The sequence below is a fragment of the Lithobates pipiens genome, unplaced genomic scaffold, assembly GCF_037356315.1.
Source record: "Lithobates pipiens isolate NorthernLeopardFrog02 unplaced genomic scaffold, aLitPip1_a1.2 Scaffold_30, whole genome shotgun sequence".
Classification (NCBI taxonomy): Eukaryota; Metazoa; Chordata; class Amphibia; order Anura; family Ranidae; genus Lithobates; species Lithobates pipiens.
This window is the reverse complement of record NW_027507791.1, coordinates 31913444-31936292: the sequence shown is the minus strand read 5'-3', so window position 1 is coordinate 31936292 and position 22849 is coordinate 31913444. Positions and strand designations below refer to the sequence as shown.

The following is a 22849-nucleotide window of genomic DNA, read 5'->3' as shown; positions in this document are numbered from 1 at the left end:
TCCTTATTCTAGTCCAGTCGTACGTCATCACGTTCGAATCCGTCGGACTTTGGTGTGATTGTGTGTGGCCAAGTCCATTCATTCGGAAAGTCCGTCGGAACTCCGCAAAAACTCAGTCGGAAAGACCGCCGGACCTAGTCCCTCGAAAAGTCCGGTCGTGTGTATTATAGTAATAGTGATGGTCAGGAGACTACAAGTCTTATGCCACGTACACACAAGCGGACTTTTCGAGGGATTAAGTCCGACAGACTTTCGACGGAGTTCCGACAGAGTTCTGACGGACTTTTCGAATGAGCGGACTTGGCCACACACAATCACACCAAACTCCGACGGATTCGAACGTGATGACGTACGACTGGACTCGAATAAGGAAGTTCATAGCCAGTAGCCAATAGCTGCCCTAGCGTCGGTTTTAGTCCGTCGGAATAGCACACACACGAGCAAATTTTTCCTTAGGAACTGGGTCCGGCAGAGTTCTGGTGGAAAAATTTGAAGCATGTTCCATTTCTAAAGTCTGTCAGACTTTTGCGAATCTAAAGTCCGTTGCAGCCCACACACGATCGAATAGTCTGCCGGAATCATTCCGTCAGACTTTGGATGTTGAAAAGTCCGCTCGTGTGTACGGGGCTTTAGGCGCTGTGTGGCATCACTGGATAAAGTTTTGCATACAACCCCCCCCCCCCCCCCCCCCGCCCATCCCCAACCCAACCAAGAAAAAGATGGAAGCCATTATTTTTTTAAGTAATAATACTTTAATAAAATTAAGTTCTTAATGTCAATTCAGCACATTTAATACATTAACCCTTCCCTTCTTTGTTTTCTACAAGTTGTGCAACATCATGTATGCTTTAACTATCTGCATTAAACAAAAAAAACAAAAAAAATCCATAAAACAGGACTATATCTACTTTCTGCAAATGGCTCATGGGTTTCTATTTTTGATTTATTTTTTCCAGGATGGATATGTGGGCGGTCAATTGGAAGAATCCGTTTGAATGGGCCGAATTCCTGAAACACATTGATGGCAATTGTTTTTTTTTTGGAACATTCCAAAAAGGAAGCCCTCAGTGATAAGAGTTTGAGAAAATAAAGAGAACAACATTTTATTAAAAATGTAGAGAAAATAAAAAATAAAAAAATTCAATGTACAGGTCATAGACTTCTCTTGAAAACTCAAAAAAAAAGGGAACAACTGTGGTTACCAAGAGGACACGTTAATAGAAGTGTCAGTCCTACGGAAGGGAACCAATCGGGTGCCTTACGGAGCACCAAACCGCATTAAGTGAACAATTATCATTTACTATCACAAAGATAACTGAGAAATCAGATGCCATTTTTTTATTTTATTTTTTTAAACAAAAATTCATTTTATTCCTTCCAAAATGAAATGAAAAAAAAATCGGATGGAAGAACATGACTATTTAATCTTGTCTCTTTTTTGCGTTCCAACAAGATTTTTTTTTTTATTATTATTATTTTTTTTTTTTAAGAACAGCGCCGTGTGTATTATATGCATATAAAATGACCGAGCCCCCCCCCCCCCCTCCCGCTTTTTTTTTTAATTCCCATTTATATAACTTTCCATGAAATGTATTTGAAAGAAAAGAAAAAACAAAAACAAAAAAAAGAATATAAAGTGCATGAAGTATGATTATATATCTCAAGACGAGTCTCATTCAGGTTTGTTCAAGTAAAAGAAAAAAAAAAAAAAGGGGGGGGGGGGGTGGATCAGGTAATAATGCAGCCAAGGTGATACAGAATCTAATAGAATCTAAATCTGGCAACCTCTAAAAAAAAAAAAAAAAATTGAATAATAATAATAATGTAGTAAGATACCAGCAATTAATCTATGTCATAAATCTTCCCATTTCATACAAGTATTAAATAGTCATCCGGATTTGTAATCTCTATATAAAGTTTTATTTTTATTTTTTTAACTTTTGTCTTGCTTCATTAAAAATTTAATTAATTTTTTTAACTTTTTTTTTTTCCACTTACGTATTTTGGCTCAGACTGCTTTAGTGTTTCCTGGGCCCTAAACGTTAAAGCTATTTGCAAAATGTTATGGGACAAGTCTGAACAAATACACATCCCCAGCTTGTCCTCCCTCTCTCTCTCTCTATTTTTGAACATATTAAGTGCTATATTAGGAACCATATTTTTTTTAATTTATTTTTTTGCCTAAAATGTGAAATAAAATGCAAAATCAATTAACCCACTTTTTTTTTTTTTGCAGAGGAATACACAGAAAAAAAAAATAATGAAAAAAAAAAAGCAAAAAAAAACTGTTTTTTTGGTTTTGAAATAGAAAAAAAAAAAAAAAAAAAGAAACAACATAGGACCTTTGAGGGGTAAGTACGGGAAAATTACATTTAGACGTATCCCCGCTATACCCACATACATTTCATTTTAAATACCAGCCACAAAAAAATAAAAATACAGTGCCTTGAAAAAGTATTCACACCCACTGAAATTTTCCAAATTTTGTCATGTACTACAACCAAAAACGTAAAATTATTGGGATTTTATGTGATAGACCAACACAAAGTGTCACATAATTGTGAAGTGGAAGGTAAATGATACAAATAAATATGTGAGAAGTGTGGTGGAGGGGCATTTGTATGGTGCCCCCTTTACACTGATACCCCTAACTAAAATCTAGTGGAACCAATTGCCTTCAGAAGTCACCTAATTAGTAAATAGAGTCCACCCGTGTGTCATTTAATCTCAGTATAAATACAGCTGTTCTGTGAAGCCCTCAGAAGTTTTGTTAGAGAACCTCAGTGAACAAACAGCATCATGAAGGCCAAGGAACACACCAGACAGGTCAGGGATAAAGTTGTGGAGAAGTATAAAGCAGGGTTAGGTTATAAATAAAATCTCCCGAGCTTTGAAAGCCTCACGGAGCTCTGTTCAATCCATCATCGGAAAATGGAAAGAGTATGGGCACAACTGCAACCCTACCAAGACATGGCCGTCCACCTAAACTGACCGGGCCGGGCAAGGAGAGCATTCATCAGAGAAGAGCCAAGAGGTCCATGGTAACTCTGGAGGAGCTGCAGAGATCCACAGCTCAGGGGGGAGAATCTGTCCACAGGACAACTATTAGTCGTCTCTCCACAAATCTGCCCTTTATGGAAGAGTGACAAGAAGAAAGACATTGGAGAAAGAAAGTCATAAGAAGTCCTGTTTGTAGTTTGTGAGAAGCCATGTGGGGGAGGGGGCAGCAAACATGTGGAAGAAGGTGATCTGGTCAGAGGAGACCAAAATTCAACTTTTTGGCCTAAAAGCAAAACGCTATGTGTGGGGAAAACTAACACCGCCCATCCCCCTGAACACACCATCCCCACCGTGAGACATGGCGGTGGCAGCATCATGTGGTGGGGATGGTTTTCTTCAGCAGGGACAGGGAAGCTGGTCAGAGTTGATGGGAAGATGGATGGAGACAAATACAGGACAATCTAAAGCCTCATACACACGGTCGGACTTTGTACAAACTTTTCCGTGGACTTTTGTACAAAGGGCGTGGTCCACAAGTTTGTATTGCATACACACGGTCTAACTTTTTGACAACAAACACGAACGTAATGACGTCACAACGTACTGACGCCGCTTCAAAAGAGGACGTTCAATGACTCCAGCGCCACCTTTGGTGAACTTCTGTATTGTAGTCTGATCTTTTGCATAGGTTCTGAGCATGCGTGTTTGTACCTTGTACAAAAGTCCGATGCTTTTGCGTACACACGGTCGGACTTTGCTCCATCGGACTTTTGTTGCCAGAAAGTTTGTCCGTTCGCACAGCCAACAAAAGTCCGATGAAAACAGAAAAAGTTGGTCCGATTGAGCGTACACACAGTCGGATGTTGCTCCAAAACAGCTAATTTGCATGTTTGTTGTCAAAAAGTCCGACCGTGTGTACGGGCCTTTAGAAGAAAACCTGTTAGAGTCGGCAAAAGACTTGAGACCGGGGCGGAGGTTCACCTTCCAGCAGGACAACGACCCGAAACATCCAGCCAGAGCTACAATGGAATGGTTTACATCAAAGCATATTCATGTGTTAGAATGACCCAGTCACAGTCCAGACCTAAATCCCATTGAGAATCTGTGGCCAGACTTGAAAATTGCTGATCACAGACGCTCTCCATCCAATCTGACAGAGCTTGAGATATTTTACAAAGAAGAAGAATGGGCAGAAATGTCCTCTCTAGATGGGCAAAGCTGGTAGAGACACCCCCAAAACCACTTGTAGAGAAAGGGGGTTCTACAAAGTATTGACTCCGGGGGGCGCCATACAAATGCCCCTCCCGCCACACTTTTCACATATTTATTTGTATCATTTTTCCTTCCACTTCACAATTATGTGCCCCTTTGTGTTGGTCGATCACATAAAATCCCAATAAAATACATTTAAGTTTTAGGTTGTAACATGACAAAAAATGTGGGAAATTTCAAGGGGTATGAATACTTTTTCAAGGCACTGTAAGTCCTTCAATACAATAGGCAATATGATAACCCCTCTTTTTGGGACTTATTCTGCAATATGTACCCTTTTTTATTTTATTTTTAATAATATAGGGATTGAGAATAACCCCATAAATCAGCATTTGGCTATAAGATTGCTAGCAAATCTCTCTTTTAGTGCACAAGATTATTGCTGGGCTGCTGTCTTTGCTCAATGTCACAAACCACAACAAAAATCCGATCAAAAATAAAAGAAAGAAAAATACCTTTATAAATTCCTACACTGTATAAATATATTTAATATAAAAAAAAAAAGTTTGCTGTAGTATTTTGGTAACGATGTTAAAAAAAATAAAAAATAAACAAAAACAAAAAAAAAAAAAAGCTTAATAAAAATATTAATAATTTTTTTTTAATTACCATCTGTTTCCTGCAGAGGGCAGAAGATCCAAATGGTCATACACTGTTGAAAAAAAAGACGAGCCTATTAGCTCTCTCGGAGCTCACACAATAGTAAAAATTTAAAGAAATAAAACTATACATATTTTAACAACTATCGACTTAAAAAAAAAAACAAAAAAACAAAAAAAAAGGGTTTGGACACCGGCTTCCGCATAAAAAAAAAAAAAATAATAATTATATCATCCCTTAAGCTTGGGATAGCAAATCTGTCACACTAACAAATGCCAGGAGATTTCAGAACGGCTAGTAAGCCAGTGCAATTGGGATACCAATATGTCATCTTTTGGTCAAGTTCTATATATATATTAAAAAAAAAAAAAAATTAGAAGAAAAGTTTTGGTTAAAAAAATAAAATAAAAAATATAGGGTATAAAACTTCTCAAATCGAACTTTTTTTTAATATATATATATATATATATATTATATATATATATATATATTCGAAAAAGGTGGCTTGTTAATTAATTTATTCATCCTGTTTGACAAACTCTTAACTCAACTCGCCTCATTCATTGCGCAGCCAAAAATTGTAGCCACAACAAAATTTTTGATATTTTTTTTTTTTACTTTCTGCTTAAAACGCAGGTTGTGGCGCATATAAAAAAAATATATGAAATAAGTGAATAAAACTCACTCCTTATCAGTGGGGCCGCAACATATGAAAGGGGGGGGGGGGGCGCTCTATGACCAAGCATTTTATCCAAGTGCAAAAAGATTAATAATTAATTAGGGGAATAGAGTCTCGAAAGATGGCATCTGGTACGATTCTGGCCTTTCCCATTGCACATGGCCATCCTGCCATCTGTTGTGTCTTGGAGAAATTTAGATCAGATTTAAAAAAAAAAATAAAAAAAAATAAAAAAAAAAATGGGGAGCTAGCTTTAAAGGGATTGCTAGAACAGGAATAATAATAATAATAATAAAAAATAAAAATAAAAAAAAAGTAGAGTGTTTCTACCTAGCTGTAAAGGAAGGAAAATGTTTGATCGGTTAGGATCTTTCGTGACGCAACGATCCAGCCCTTTACCATCCTCCCAACACATTGCAGTCAAGTCAGAGATAATGGGAAAAAAAAAAAATTAAAATAAAAAATTTGCATCCACTAAAACGAAATGTACAGTGATTTCCCCCTCAACACAACAAAAACTGGTTGGTAATATTAATTATGACAAAGAGATAAAAAAATAAAATAAAAAAATAATAACCCCCAAACAATATAGAAACTGTGGCATTTTAGAATCGTTAAAGCAACAAAATTTTTGCTGGACTACCCAAAAATGAAGCGTACAATGAGCTATCTAAGACACTTGAAAAGCTTCTAAAATCCCCAGCTACAAAATATTGCATTTACATCACTAAAACAGCACAAGGTGTAATAAAGCCCCTTTTTATTTTATTTTTTTATTTTTTATTTCTGACGCTGGTGGGTCCAACTAACTCATCATTAATGGTTGGACGGGCCAGGGATCCCACTGATTTGCAGCGATCGGTGAACTCCTTTTATGAAAAAAAAAAAAAAAGGAACCCAAAAAACCATTGTGGGAAGCTTTTTTTTTTTTTTTTCTTTTTTTTTTTTAGGCATAAAAGGCATTAAATGTTCAATACTCTAAAACACAATGATGTGAATACTCACTAGACAAGGCATTTATAGCTAAAAATTTCCATCAACAGCAAAAATGTTCGGCACACGAAAAAAAAAAAAAAAAAATACAACAAAAAAAAACATTTACTTTATTTATTTTTTTTTAAAAAAGAAATACTTAAAATTTAAAATCTGGCTACAAAAAGTTTCAGTCTTTTTTTCTTTTCTGTCTACATATCTATGTTTTCGAAAGCTTAAGGATTACTTTATCATAAAATAAAATCCTTTATTTTAATAAATTACCCAATAAAAAGTATTTATTTTTTTTTCTTCTTCAGAGCATGTGTCCTGCTTACCTTTACACGTAATAAATGCATTTATTAAAATAGATTATTAAATTATAAAGAAATGATCTAATTTTTTTTTTTTTTTTTAAGCAGTGTCATTTATTTTTGCCTCTACTTTTTTTTTTTTTTAATTTTCCTTTTTGATTACAAATGAAATAGTTACAGACTTATTAACAGTCATGGCCTCCTCATGGGTCAGAAATAGACTCTTAAATAAAAAAAAAAAAAAAAAAAACACTTCTCCAAATAAAAAAAACTTTTTTTTTTTTCTCCTTTAATAGCTATTATTTCGGGGCAAATTAAAACTATCTTTATACTGCTTCCTTAAATATAAACAAAATTTGGTCTTTGTGTAGAATAAAACATTTATCTATATAATTTTTTGATGACCATATCACAGTATAGCTTTTGCCTTATTATGTATATTGTTCTATATCTCTCTCTCTTTCTTTTAAGTGTCTATAATTGTTAAGTCCAGCAAAGGTATTACATTCTTAAATGGAGATGGCTAAAACTTGGATTGGAAAGCAAAAGATGAGATGTGCTTCAATGCCAGGTGGACCACACGTGACGAGCGTCTCAGAAACGGACCCTCATTCCCTCTAGAACTGAAAATTAAAAAAAAAAAAAAAAAAAAGGGAACGCATACGGTATTCACGAACGGGTAAAGCCTAGGTATGCCCAATGATCCAGAGCAGACCCCGCCCCCCCCCCCCCAAAGGTTACTGACCACCTACTCTGTCAGAAGGCCTTAGATCTTGATGCACCAACAGAGGTTGAGGTTTGGGGAGATATAGTCCCCACTCCACCCTAGGTAGGGATTTATGGTGAGATGTTCCCCTCTCCACCCTAGGTTGGGATTCATGGTGAGATGTTCCCCTCTCCACCCTAGGTTGGGATTCATGGCGATATCTTCCCTTCTCCATCCTAGGTTGGGATTCATGGCGAGATCCTCCCCACTCTACCCTAGGTTGGGATTCATGGTGATATCTTCCCTTCTCCACCCTAGGTTGGGGATTCACAGTGACCTCTTCCCTTCTCCATCCTAGGTTGGGGTTTAAGGAGAGATCTTCCCTTCTCCAACCCAGGTTTGGGGTTCATGGTAATATCTTCCCCTCTCCACCCTAGGCTGGGGTTTAAGGAGATATCTTCCCTTCTCCACCCTTAGGAGTTCATGGTGATATGTCCCCCTCTCCTCACTAGCTTTGGGTTTCACGGTGATATCTTCCCCTCTCCACCCTAGGTTGGGATTCATGGTGAGATGTTCCCCTCTCCACCCTAGGTTGGGATTCATGGCGATATCTTCCCTTCTCCATCCTAGGTTGGGATTCATGGCGAGATCCTCCCCACTCTACCCTAGGTTGGGATTCATGGTGATATCTTCCCTTCTCCACCCTAGGTTGGGGATTCACAGTGACCTCTTCCCTTCTCCATCCTAGGTTGGGGTTTAAGGAGATATCTTCCCTTCTCCAACCCAGGTTTGGGGTTCATGGTAATATCTTCCCCTCTCCACCCTAGGCTGGGGTTTAAGGAGATATCTTCCCCTCTCCAACCCAGGTTTGGGGTTCATGGTAATATCTTCCCCTCTCCACCCTAGGCTGGGGTTTAAGGAGATATCTTCCCTTCTCCACCCTTAGGAGTTCATGGTGATATGTCCCCCCTCTCCTCACTAGCTTTGGGTTTCACGGTGATATCTTCCCCTCTCCACCCTAGGTTGGGGTTTAAGGGGATAATCTCCCCTGCCAATCCTATAAGTTCCCCCCCCCCCCCCCTCTAATATTTTAGAAGGGGATTCCTATAACACAAAAATGTCTCCCAACAGCCAACCATTGATTTCACAGGGGTGGTGGCACCAGGACTGGACGGATTCCAAAAGCAAGGTCTGATTCCGATAGCCAAAGTGCCTTCAAAACTTTTTAAAAATGGTGGCTATGTTTTCAGTACCTTTGTGAAACAGAAAGTTCCTGGCTCCTTAAAATGTCATGATGGCTTCTGGGTTCTGATAACTAGCACTCAACTGATTAATATTCATCTCCGATTGGTCCACACAAAATCATCTGTGGTGTAAACCATTATCCTTGATGAAGCCATTTTGTTAGCTTAGTAAGTGGAATATACCTTTAGGTAAGACTAGTAAAGCCCTCCATAACCCTACACCTTAAGCTCCATGTGACAATAGATGTATAAAAGATGATAGACTCATCCAATGTTGACATTTTTTTTAGAGCCCCCATCAAAAGTAGCTTAGACATTTTTCTGAGGCCAAATCCAAGATTCCTTTGTTGGGTTACTGGGAGAGAGAATAGCCCTTGACTTAAAGATCTGTCCAACAATGAGCCATATTCTCACATGTGGTTCCTAGGGAAACCTTACACCACTTTTTTTTAGGTGGCTTCCCGATGACACCACAAAACTCCGGGAGGCATCCATCTCCAAACCTTTCTTTCCAAGCTACGACCCATCTGGTTATACAGTATCCCTTCGATGAGCTTAGTATCCACAATCCTATCGGTCACAGGAGGGAAGTTTCTATCCTTTAACATATATCTCTATTTATGTAATGCCAGTAGATACCCCTTTTTTGGGGGGTAGGGGGGAAGAACCATGTCGATTTGAAGTGCCGTATGTTTAAAAAAAAAAAAAAAAAAGCCAAAACTGAATTCATATATAAAAAAGACAATCCTGAAATGTTTTGACACAAAGCACCATTCACAAAAAGAAAAAAGTGGCACAAGGCTTCAGAAAACGGGTTGTTCAAAAAGTGATGTAACCCACAACAACCAGGTCCTAATTGTCATGTTTGTAGTGCACTTTAGAAAATGGAGAAAGCTTTGGGCTGACTGATACAGGTTACATAAACCTCTGTTCGTGAAGCATCGTACGGCAAAAAAGAAAAAAAAAAGATAATCTGAGAAAGTCGATCCAGGCAACGAGGTTACGGCACTTCGAGTGTCAACTGGCGTGCGGGTGGTAGACCCTTACGTGTCCTTTCAAAATTTCAAGTCGGCTTCCCCACCATTCCTGTTCATTTGGTTCACAGTTGGTATAAATTTGGTAACCATCGCCTACGTGATTTTTGAGAAAGCCGTTTTCTGAACTGAAATATTTTACGGAAAATGCAGCCTATCCATTTCACTAAAAAGGACGTCTCTGAGGAGGCAACCTATCCGTGTGTTAGAGATGAGCAATATCGTTAGGGATGAAGCATGGCCAGTCACTAGAGGCCAGAATTTGTTTTTTTGTTTTACATAAAATTTATTCCATCCATTTACGGAGCTATGCAGCCTATTCTTTCACTAGAGAGCAATTACAGCACTGAGAAAGCAGCCCGGTCTGTTCACCAAAGATCGGTGATATCACGATGACTACAGCCTATCCATTCAATACTAAACTAAGACAAGCGCTGAAAACGCAGCTCCGCTCTTCGCTTGACCACGGAGACAAATCACTGGGAAAGCAGAACTTTCAATTTCGGCAGACACACAGAGAATGTAACCTATCAACTCAGTAGAGGTTGGTGACATCACTGAGAAACATAGCCTTATCCATTTCACTGGCCACAGGTGATATCACGGAGCATGTAGTCTATCCGTCCACTAGAAACCAAAAGATATATATCTCAGAATGCAGTCTAGCCATTCATTTCAAGCCAGTGGTATCACTTATAAATATGGATGCACCAATTTAAAATCAGCCGAAAAAAAAAAAAAAAAAGGTTATTTGCGTTTTTTCCGTTAGGAAAAAAAAAAAAAAAGTGCCGATAACGGCCATGAAAAAAAAGCACACGGTTTTACCGTGATTTTTCATAGGTCACGCGACTCAAAAAACCACATCAAAAACTCAACACGGGTTGCATTTTTCTTAAGATTTTTTTTTTTTAATGCAAAAGAGCTAAAAAAAAAAAAAATACTATCAAAAAGTCAAATATAATACAATTATATATAAAAAATATATATATTTTTTACAAAAATGTCCATTTTGGTTCCGGATTTCGGCCAAGTGCATCGTGAATTTTCGGTTTCGGTCCAGTATTTTCATTTCGGTGCACCACTACTCATAATGCAGCCTAACCCTTTACTAGAGAGCAGAGACTTCACCCATTTTCAGACAGGTGATATCACTCATAATATAGTTATCAATTCACTAGAGTAACATCACAAAGAATGCAGCCTATCCATGCACCAGAGACCTGTGACATCATGGAGGATGTAGCCTATCCATTCATTAGAGACCAGTGACATTACTAAGAATGTAGCCTATCCATTCACATCACTGATAATGCAGTCTAGCCAATCAAAGACCGGTGACATCACCAAGGATGTAGCCTATTCAATCAGCTTGGTGACATCACCAAGGATGTAGCCCATCCGATCATTAGAGGATTGGTGACATCACCAAGCATATAGCCCATCCAATCATTAGAGGATTGGTGACATCACCCTTTTAGAATGGTGATAACAAGGCCAGTTTATGTGATTCAGCTATGCCAGTTTCCTCTACCAAAATTTAATAGGCCGGTAGATGGTCATCGTTTCTGCCTACAAGGTCTCCATCAGCTGCAGCTTCATCTCAACTCAAAAATAGGTACTCTTCGTGGAAGAGTAGAATATGGATAGTGCCAAGATTCTTTAAAACGGCTTTCTCAAAACCCACTTTTCAATAAAAAAATAAAAAATAAAAAGGTCACCTTCCAACCAAAAACGTGATACCAAAAAAATTGTACAGTACGGCTAAATGGGCCACCAACGAGAGGGCTTAGCCATCAGTCTACTCAGAATCCTTCTAGTTGTGGGGCAGCGACTCAAAAGATAAAAAGGTGGAGATGGCATGAGGCCCGTGAAAAAGTAGCCGATTCCAACACATACGCCACGTCAGGATCCCTTTTTCGCCCAAAAAACTCTGGGCAAGTATAGAGAAAAGGTCAAGACACTGTTTAGGTCTGAAGGGCCCAAGGTCCTTTAGGTCCGACTATCCATCCTGCGACGACACAAAAAGGGGTGTACCACCACAATCCTAGAGAGAGAACGGGCCCAGGTGCAGCAAACCGCAGGACTATCTCACAAACCTCCTCCAATATCCATGGAACCAAAATTTTTGATGAAAAGTGCTTTTATTTTTATTTTTGTTTTCCTCTCATGAAATGTATCAACCACTGGAAGGAGTATGCAAGAACGTAAAGAAGGTTGACCAACCCTGGGAGGTGTAGTTGGTTATGAACGAGTAAGCAAGCTTTACAAAAGACTTGTAAGACTGGTAGTTTAACTGTTAAACCCTTCAGTGCAGTAAAATACATTCCCACTGAAGGTTTTTTTTTTTTTTTTGTATTGTTTTTTTTTTTTTAAATAAAAAAGACCTTTAAGAAGCTTTGAGAGCGGAATTAAATAATTCAACCAAACTCTTTTTGACAACGTAGACTCATGCAGTCATTAAAAAAAAAAAACAGTCCCATCTCGAGCCTATCCTGTCCTACGAGATCTGACTGAGCAGTTCCCACCGAGACTGACCTGAAATATTATTTTCCATTAGGTCCCTTTTTTTTAATAAAAGTAAAACTGCTACATTTTGGATTTAAATAAAAACCAAAAAAAAAAAAAAAAAAATACTGCTAATCCGTAATAAGCTATAAAGAGTGCTACATACATTTAAAAACCATACATTAAAAAAATTATATATATAAAAAATGTCGAAAGTATACTATTTTTTTTTTTTTGAAATATTTGGGTGAACTTTGTTTCCCATAAAAATCCATGTTAAAGAATATTGGTATTTTTTTTTCTTGGGTGGGGGGAGGGGGATTAGGGAAGCTTCACATCCCTTGCCCTCACATTCGGATGCATCAGATGCAAAAGTAATGGGAAGTGTTTATTTTTATTTTTTTCACAGGTGCGGTATGAAAGGAGGCCAATGTTTAATAAAAAGGAACAGCCCCCCTCCCGCCCCCCTTCACCAGGGAAGAGTTTAAAATGGAACACACCACCACCGGATGATGGCACAAGGAAATTTTTTTTTTGGGAATCCTCAGATACCAAAAAAATAAAAAATAATAATAATAATGGTATTTTAGAGTTCATAGAACACAAGTGGAAAAGTTTTGCAACTTCTTTTGAGAAAATGCCATGACCTAGTGTTGTTTTTGTCCCAATGAAAAAAAAAATAAAACGATATATATATATATATAAAAAATTGGGATGGTATCATCCAGGAAGCACCAAATTTTGGATTAAACCAACCCTAAATCTAACTGAGAAGGAATGAAAAAGAAAAAAAGAAAAAAGAAAAAAAGAAAAACATATATATTGGATGAGATGAGCAATATATGACAGGGCGCAGTCATTTGTATCGCAACCCCCTCTGGTTTTGACTTGTCGTCCCGTTAAATTTGATCCAAAGAGCAGTAGGAGACCCTAACGTGTCAAAAGTGGTCAAAAGGCTGGAGTTTTACACATGGCACAATCTAAAACAATCCCCCCCCCCCAGCACGTGAAACTTTGGTCCAACATATCTGCATCATCAATAAAATGTTCTGTCTTGTCCAGTTCCAAGGAAGAAAATAACTTTGTTATATTTTTTAATTTTAATTCTTTGCATTCAGGAGGAAAAAAAAAAAAAAAAAAGTCCCGTGGACACAATTGGAAGTGTTCCTCCGTTTCATCACCTCAGTGCTCTCCTGCTTAAAAAAAAAAAAAAAAATCTTAAGAGTGCTTTTGCTCGTCTAAAATGGCCATAGACACCTGGCAGGTACAGCGGCAGTTGTCTGAGATAAAGAGGACCGCAATTCTTGGTGCCTCAAATTCAGTGCACAGTTAAAAAACAAAAAAACAGTATCCCCCCCCCCCCCCCCCATGTCTTTTGTTTCATTTTCCTACAAAAAAAAAAAAAAGAAAGCAAGACCTCCATGCATAAGTCCTGATAGTTGTGTGTTATTTTCCTTGCAAATTTTTTTTTTTTTTTTCGTGGTGCTTAAAATTGAATCCCGGCAGATTTTTTATTTTTTTTTTTCCATCTGAAAAAAATAAAAAAATAAAAAATAAAGCAAAATGACAGTTAAAATTACAAAAAAACGATAGATTAAGCTGCATTTTTTGTTGAGCGTGAGGTAAGTGTTGTGTCCTCAATGTTGCAGGTTCCCAGAGTTTGATACGTACAGTTTTTTTTTTTTTCGCTAGTTAAAAAAAACAAAAAACGATAAAACAGATTTCTGTAGTCAGGCAGAAAAAGAGAGAGAGAGAGAAAAAAAAAAAAGGCATCACTGGGCGCAGGAGGGAGGGGGCCTGCAAATGCCTAAAAAAAATTTTTTTGACCTGGCTTAGAAGTACCCCTGAGTGCCCATAAAACGCTTCGTCCAATAATCCTCGATTTAGCCCTTCTGCTAAAGCTGCCCGCTTTTTTAAAAAAAAATTTAATTTTCGAAGAGGACAACAATAACAGCGCACGCGGGGAGAAAAAAACATAAACAAAACCACGCGACCGCTGAACTGACGAAAACTCCCAATGTTTGTAGCGATCAGGCTTTACTTTCTTCTTTTAGGTACACGTGGTTCCTTTCTTCGCAAGAACAGCGCCTCCCGTCTGTCATCCACTTAAACAGCAACAGAATACGAGGGACGTTCAAGGTTTGGACTGCATCAAAAAATTTTTCGTTCCTCTTTAATCAACTCTGTTCTTATTATACGCTCAACGTTTTTTTTTTTTGTATGTTTCCTAATCCACAACTACAATGTGTCATCTGATGGAAAACCTGCTTTTATCCAATGTTCTCGTGTAAAAAAAAAAAAAAAAAAAAAATAATAATAATAATAATAAAAGAAATTTAAAAATTAAAATAAAAAAGTACATCTGGTACTGAGTGATTTTTTTTGAGGGGGTACAAACTCCCCAGAAAAACTGTTGTGATTTTTGGGAAGGGTGACCCCCCTTTCATGAACCAGTAAACATGTCCACATTCTCATCGAAAAGGTTCCTGATAAGTTAATTGGCGGTAAGATTTTTCGATGAAGTTTAAATATTGGGTTGTTGACCTCTATGCACCACAAAGTCCTGCACCCCTTTTTTTTTTTTCTCCTTTTTTTCCCCACCCACAGTCATATTCCCTGCGTCTCTTAAGAAAATATTCGGATAGCCTGAGTGGCAGATGCATGGCAAACGGGGCATTCGGGTTCGTTGCGCTCGCAGATGCGGACGGCGCATTCCATGCAGAAGAGGTTGTGTCCACAGGGAACAAGTGCAGCTGTGACCTCACTTTCGAAGCAGACCATGCACTCCCGGCTTCCCGAAACAGAGGTCCGAGTGGCGTTGATCTTGGTAAAGCCTTGAAGAGCTTCCCCTTGGCTCCTCCTTGGCAAGCTAGAAAGGCCGGATTCTGGAGACCGTTGCGTGGAGTTGGTCTGGATTGTACCGCTACTCCCGGAACGCTGCTGCTTTGTGAAAATATTTGGCGTGGAGCTGTTGTTCTCCTGACCGCCCCACATAGGACCTCCGGTTTCGGCCACGCCGTAATACACCTCTTGCTTGTAGTTGGGGAACAGGTAACCGTAGTTGAACTCGTTTTGATCGTTGAGCCTCGGTGTCTCGTAAACCGGCTCGGTCGGGCAGTCGCCGATGCAGCCGAGGCTGTTCTGACGGAAGGTCGAGAGGGGCTTGCACCCGCCCGCCGTGCCGTGCACCCTCCAGCTTTCCGGGTATCGGTTTTCCATGCCGGAGTCCGGGCTGCTGGAGAGAAAGTCATTCTCGTTGTTGTACTCGAGGATTTTTCCGGTGCGTACCGCGATGTGCGTCTCGATTTCCTCCCGAGCGCGCTCCACGTTTCCTGGGGCCCCCGTGATCTCGAAGACGGGGTCTCTGTCGCGGCTTGGCGTGATGATGTAGGTGTTGGTCTGCTGTTGGATCCGTTTAATGGTAGCGCCCTTGGGTCCGACCACCAAACCCACCACTCTGTACGGGACTCGCACTCGGATAGTCACTTGACCGGGCAGAGTCGGGGCGCTGCCGAAGGCAGTGCCGGCTTTGTTACGGGAAGCTCTGATCATGGAGAAATGTTCTGCCGCCGAAATAATCTCGCGTCTTGCCATGGCCACGTCTTCTCGCCGTCCGGTCACCATGAACACTGGCTCTTCTCCCCGGACGGGCGTCTTAATGTAAGTATTGGTTTTGGCCCTCAACGCCTTGATTTTGCAACCTGGACATTAAGAAAAAAATAAGAAAAGACAAAAGGAAAAAATTAGAACAGAAGCGCAAGTCCTAAAGCTACAAAAATATAACTTTCAGCACCAACATATAAAACAAAAAAACTTGCATAACTACAGATTATTCCAACTTATTATAGACAAGATGTGATTTGCAGGATGCAACATTTTAGCCTATCTTGATGATGGGACGTTACTTGGCCTTAATGCAACTTAAAGTGGAATTCAAAGCTAAAAACGTAACTAGTCTGAAAATGTTCCCTCCTTTCTGTTCATGTGATCCCCTATGTCAGCCAGCGGCGGCTGCAGGGGAAAAGAGCGCAGAGAACGGTTGGGACATGGTTGCCTGTGACGTCAGGCATTCCTAACCGTTGTTGAGTGATCTCTCCCTTCCCTTGCAGCGGCTAGGAATGTCTTGGAGCATTGACGTTACCTATAGCCCCCATTCCTTTCTCAGCGCTCCCTCTTCTCCTCTGCAGCTGCCACAGGGGAGCTGGGTCATGTGACTGGACCAGATAAAGCTGAAAAGTTTATAGAGCTTTCTTCCACAGGTTAGTCAGCACAGGTGTTAGGAGGGGAGGGAACATCTTTAGGATTGGTTAGGTTTAGCCTGGAATTCTACTTTACGTTACATTAAGGCCAAGTGACCTTCCAACATCAAGATAGGCTGAAATGTGATCGGATTAAAAAAAAAAAAAAAACCCAACACACAACAGAACACTTATGACAAATACACAGGATTATAAGTAAAGGAAGCCCGGCGATAAAAAATCCCCGAAGAACGCATGCAGGTAATATTCCCATCACTTGAGATAAGATAAAATGCAAAATAGAAAAAAAATAAAAATAAAACAAAAAAGGCACACATAATAAGAGTGGGATCAAAAGGGAAAAATAAAAAATAAAAATAAAAAAACTAAAAGCAGACAGGAGTATATATGATATGGGGCAAATTGAACAAAATGGGACTGAAATGAACCAGAAAGGGTTTAAAAAAGAATCCAAATTTGAAGTGGGTAGTTCAGACCCGAAATGGCTCTCGGGATACATGGGGCTTCATTGGAAGGGACGCGGCTCCCTTGAAACCTGGGGCTTCATTGGAAGGGACGCGGCTCCCTGGAAACGTGGGGCTGCATCGGTCGCGACGCGGCTCTCGCGACACGTGGGGCTGCATCGGTCGCAATGCGGCTCTCGCGACACATGGGGCTGCATCTGTCGCAGCGCGGCTCTCGCGACACGGCTCTTGCGACAGGTGGCGCTGCACCGGGGGCGACGCCTCTCTCGGGACATGTGGCGCTGCACCGGGAGCGACGCGGCTCTCGCGATGCTGCACCGGGAGCGACACGGCTCTTGCGACACGTGGGGCTGCATCGGTCGCGTCTCTCGCGACACGTGGGGCTGCACCGGGAGCGTTGCGTCTCTCGCGACACATGGGGCTGCACCGGGAGCATTGCGGCTCTCGCGACACGTGGCGCTGCACCGGGAGCGACGCCTCTCTCGCGACACGTGGCGCTGCACCGGGAGCGATGCCTTTCTCGCGATGCTGCACTGGGAGCAAAGCGGCTCTCGCGTCACGTAGCGCTGCACCGGGAGCGGCTCTCGCGTCACGTAGCGCTGCACCGGGAGCGGCTCTCGCGACACGCCGGCTTCGTCAGGAGCCCGGTTGAGAAAGATGTCGCTGTGGAACTCAAGCAAGGTGCACAAGGATTGAAGAACACTCCACCATTTATCATTCTTCTTAGCACTTTAAAAAGTATCTAAAACCCCAAAACTTGCTCGCTTTTAAACCTGACCTTCCAAGTGTACCGACTCCTGACGTGAAATGGCTTACTCCGATTTCACTGCACACTGTGACCTTCTTACAATGTGCATTAGAAGCTGGTCAGAGCCCACCACATCATCTAACCATTCCCTCATACATTATTATTCCAGTTCTTTCAATCATGGAGGCCGATAACCCCATGTGGGCGTTGCCTATGTAAAATGAGGCCTGCCTGGGAATGCCTACTCCTCCAGACTGACATTCACGCATCGAGCCATTTTAATATTTGCATAGCTCCTCCCACTGCTTGCATCAGGGCTGAGTGCTCTTGAGGAGTCATCCAGACTGCCTCAAGACATCAGATCTCGGGTAAAGAAAATGAACCGTTCAGGATGGATTTACCAATCTCCGTTTATCTGCGATGAGGCTGGAGGTATAAATATCTATTCCAGATGGAAGCAATCATCCATGTTCATGCAAAGTCATCATAGAAAGTTCCTCTAGCCACTGACCCTCGGACTGTATTATGTAGACGTGGTCAGTTATATACAGTACATGTCACAAGATTGCATACAACAAAAAGGCAAATCAGAACAACAAAGAAAAAAAGGTGCAGACTAGAGAGCGAACACAAAAGTGGGTCCACATCGGACAGAATGGATATAGAAAGTTGGGGGGGGTAAAAGCGATGCCAGTAAGGGTAGCCATGTGTCAGCAAAGATCATTAATCATAGACAATTCCAACCATTCGGAAATAACTGTGTGTGCATGGAAAAAGATCAATCAAGACCATAGGAATCACTATGAACTTGTGGGAGGGGCAGAGACAAACGACTACAGGAAATCTCACCATTGTGGGAGGGGCATGGACAAATCACTGCAGGGAATCTTACCATTGTGGGAGGGGCAGAGATACAGCCTAATGGGAGATGTCACTATTGTGGGAGGGGCAGAGACACAAACTACGGCAGGGAAATCTCATCACTGTGGGAGGGGCAGAGACACAAACTACTGCAGGAAATCTCATCACTGTGGGAGGGGCAGAGACACAAACTACGGCAGGAAATCTCATCACTGTGGGAGGGGCAGAGACACAAACTACTGCAAGAAATCTCATCACTATGGGAGGGGCAGAGACACAAACTACGGCAGGAAATCTCATCACTGTGGGAGGGGCAGAGACACAAACTACTGCAAGAAATCTCATCACTATGGGAGGGGCAGAGACACAAACTACTGCAGGAAATCTCATCACTGTGGGAGTGGCAGAGACACAAACTACTGCAGGAAATCTCATCACTGTGGGAGTGGCAGAGACACAAACTACTGCAGGAAATCTCATCACTATGGGAGGGGCAGAGACACAAACTACTGCAGGAAATCTCATCACTGTGGGAGGGGCAGAGACACAAACTACTACAGAAAATCTCCCCATTGTGGGAGGGGCAGAGACACAAACTACTGCAAGAAATCTCATCACTGTGGGAGTGGCAGACACACAAACTACTGCAGGAAATCTCATCACTGTGGGAGGGGCAGAGACACAAACTACTGAAGGAAATCTCATCACTATGGGAGGGGCAGAGACACAAACTACTGCAGGAAATCTCATCATTGTGGGAGGGGCAGAGATACAAACTACTGCAGGAAATCTCCCCATTGTGGGAGGGGCAGAGACACAAACTACTGCAGGAAATCTCATCATTGTGGGAGGGGCAGAGATACAAACTACTGCAGGAAATCTCCCCATTGTGGGAGGGGCAGAGACACAAACTACTGCAGGAAATCTCATCACTATGGGAGGGGCAGAGACACAAACTACTACAGAAAATCTCCCCATTGTGGGAGGGGCAGAGACACAAACTACTGCAAGAAATCTCATCACTGTGGGAGTGGCAGATACACAAACTACTGAAGGAAATCTCATCACTATGGGAGGGGCAGAGACACAAACTACTGCAGGAAATCTCATCATTGTGGGAGGGGCAGAGATACAAACTACTGCAGGAAATCTCCCCATTGTGGGAGGGGCAGAGACACAAACTACTGCAGGAAATCTCATTACTGTGGGAGGGGCAGAGACAAAAAACTACTGCGGGAAATCTCCCCATTGTGGGAGGGGCAGAGACACAAACTACCGCAGGGAAATCTCACTGTTGTGGGAGGATGGAGTTAGGATTGTCGTCTATGCAACACCCTATAACATCGCCTAGATGCCGCTTGCCAGCACTCAAAAAAAAAAAAGCAATACAAGTTTTCGATCGGTATTAAAAGAATAATTCCCCCCCCCCCCCCCTTCAGCAATGGGCGGAATTACAGGCAATGTTTAAAACGCAAGACTATATCTGACTTAACCCCTCCCTTCTAATAAAATCTTTTTTTTTTTGTGTCCTACCTGGAAGGAAAATGGTTAATAAAAAGGTGTATGCGAGGAGCCGGCCCATGGGGGTGCTATTAATCTCCTATCACCCCCTCCCCTTACCCAGAACCCAACCTAGGTCTCTCGCAGAGCAAACAAAACCCTTATTGTTGGCCGTCTCACGAGGGTCTCCGTGCTCTAGGAAATGAAGTCTGCTTTAATAGCCTACTAAAAGCCTCGAGGTTTTTATTGTAAGGGTGGTCACAATTCCCCCCCCCCCTTTAACTCTTAATAGAGTCGAAGAGAAAATGGGGGGGGGGGGGGTGATGTGCTGATGGCTTGTCCTTGTACCCTCATAAAATAAGGCTCATAAACTCGCCCCTCTCAAACGCTGCATTCATGGGCTCACAAAATAATTAGACAGCCAAACGCGTGTCGGTTTGACGTGGGGGTAAACAGGACCGCGACTAATTGCTGCAACCGCTCGTAGTCTGAGGGAAAAAAAAAAAAGTCCCCCAAAATTATCCCCCCCCCCACTTTAACCGCTAATTTTAAAACCAACCCCCCCCCCACCCCGGCCGCTTCTAAAAATAGGGCAGGCTGGTCCCAGAATAGCAATACAGGGCGAGTGTTCAACCGTCAAAATTTAGGTGACATTCCTTTGGTGTGTTTTGGTTGTTTTTTTGCACTTTTGGCGTTTGGTGGGGGGGGGTCCCTGCCGGCAATCTGCAGCTACCAACATACCTTAGGGAAGGTTCACACCACAGCGCGTGCATCATATGCGATTGCATGAGCTGGTGAGGTGCACTACCATGATTTTTGGTGCAGAGCGTGTTTTTGTTGCCTTTTTTTTTGTTAACCCAACACGCGCTGCGATAAAACGCTGCCTGCCTCGTTTTGTTGGTGTGAATGGTAAAAAAACAAAACAAATAAATAAACAAAGGGTTTTTGCCTCGTCGATGAGTTGGCCAAAAGAGCCCAACGCGCTGAGAATTTATAGGCCCCAACGTAGGTCTTCAAAGGCTCGAGTGCCCATTGCGCTAAATGGGAAAATTCCAAGCCTTGGAGCCGTCTGTGGAGGGATTCCACTGGTTTTACAGTTCCACAACCAAAAACCTTTTTTTTTTTTAAAAAAGGATGCAAAAAATAAAAATAAAAAAAATAACGTTTAAAGCCTGTACATGCTGAAGGGAACCTGGACCCGTTCACACCAGATACCTTGGGCAAGGCAGGACATGTCCCACTTATGGCAGGCAATACCTTGGATAAGCAATCTACTGAATCACACGTCGCCGCAACCAACAGAACTGAATAAAATGTCGTTTTGTGACATTTCATCAAAGTTTCAACAAAAAATAAATAAAAAATTTAACACTCTGTAAACTTTTTTTTTTGCTTGCTGAAACTTTATTGTGCAGGGTCTTTGTTGGTGTGAACAAGCCCTTAAGATGGCCATGGACGGCTTATAATTCCTGCTGAAAAATCGATTGAACTAAGAGCCGTGGGTGGTCCTTCAAAAAAAACACCGGGGGGCTCCGCTGATTTGTAAACCTCTGAAATGATAAAATGAACAAGGCATATTCCTTCTGTAGTGTATACTTGTCTCAATCCAAAGCACCCCTTTGTGATTTCTGTCTCCTCTCCGTCTCTTATCTATCCACATTAGTCACGTCTAACGTGTTATCCTGACGCCAAAAGTATCTCAGGAGAAGGCCCCAGCACAGCTCAGTCGTGCACGTTTCCCTAGGAGACTGTGTAGAGCAGGGATATGCTAATAGCGGACCTCCAGCTGTTGCAGTCCCATGAGGCATAGCAAGACTCTGACAGCCACAAGCAGGACACCCAGAGGCATGATGGGACTTGTCGTTTTTGCAACAGCTGGAGGTCCGCTAATTGCATATCCCTGGTCTAGAACCCAACGAGTCCTTTTCCCCTCCACTCCAGTCTCAGATTACACTCAGCTCTCCTCTGTACTGTGCAGCGTGTGAAATCAGATGCCCCCCCCCCCCCCGGCTTCTGGAGCTGAGGGGGAAAAAAAAAAGCCTTTGTCGTGTGTGTTTTAGAAGGCTGTACAGACCAGAGCAGTGGTCATCAACCCTGTCCTCAGGGCCCTTTTTTATGTATTACCTCGGGGAGATGCAGATTAGAATACTGCAATCACTGAGCAGCAAATGACATCACTTGTGATGTATTTTAGTTATCTTGTAAACCTGGCCTGTTTGTGGGCCCTGAGGACAGGGTTGATGACCACTGGACTGCAGATAAACAGGTACAACTTATGGAAGAGGATTTGTTGCTGTGGGTAAACAGGGAGAACTTATGCAGGAGGCTTTGTTTTCATCTCTGTTGTGTACCCCAGTGAAGTGACTCGGTACACAACCACTTTAAAGAGGTTCTAAAAAGGCACAAGTTCTTTTACCTTCATGCATGTGCTGTGCAGCAATTTGTACAAGAGCCTCAGCTCTCCCCCCTTCATTGGCTGAGACAGCAGTGGGAGTCATGTCAATCATAGCCAGTAAGCCAACGAGGAGACAGAGAGGGGATGGGGGCTGAGATCCTATGAAATGCAGTCACGGTTCGAGTATTCGAGTAGTTGTGCATAAGACACATCATGGAAGGGCCATCCTTTTTTTGGAATTATACTTACCTAGGTGGATCGGTCTGATGCTGCATCTGTCCCCCGGTGTCTCTAAG

The 22849-nt window shown here is 41.7% G+C and overlaps 1 protein-coding gene across 1 annotated transcript in view; it reads right to left on the bottom strand.

Moving 5' to 3' along the window:
• Positions 1 to 14695: 14695 nt before the first annotated feature.
• MEX3A (mex-3 RNA binding family member A) overlaps positions 14696 to 22849 on the bottom strand; it is a 36317-nt gene continuing 28163 nt past the window's right edge. The window contains exon 2 of the mRNA XM_077463363.1: positions 14696 to 16027. Within this exon, the coding sequence (XP_077319489.1) occupies positions 14952 to 16027 (1076 nt within the window). The 3' untranslated portion in view covers positions 14696 to 14951. The remainder of the gene's footprint in view (positions 16028 to 22849) is intronic.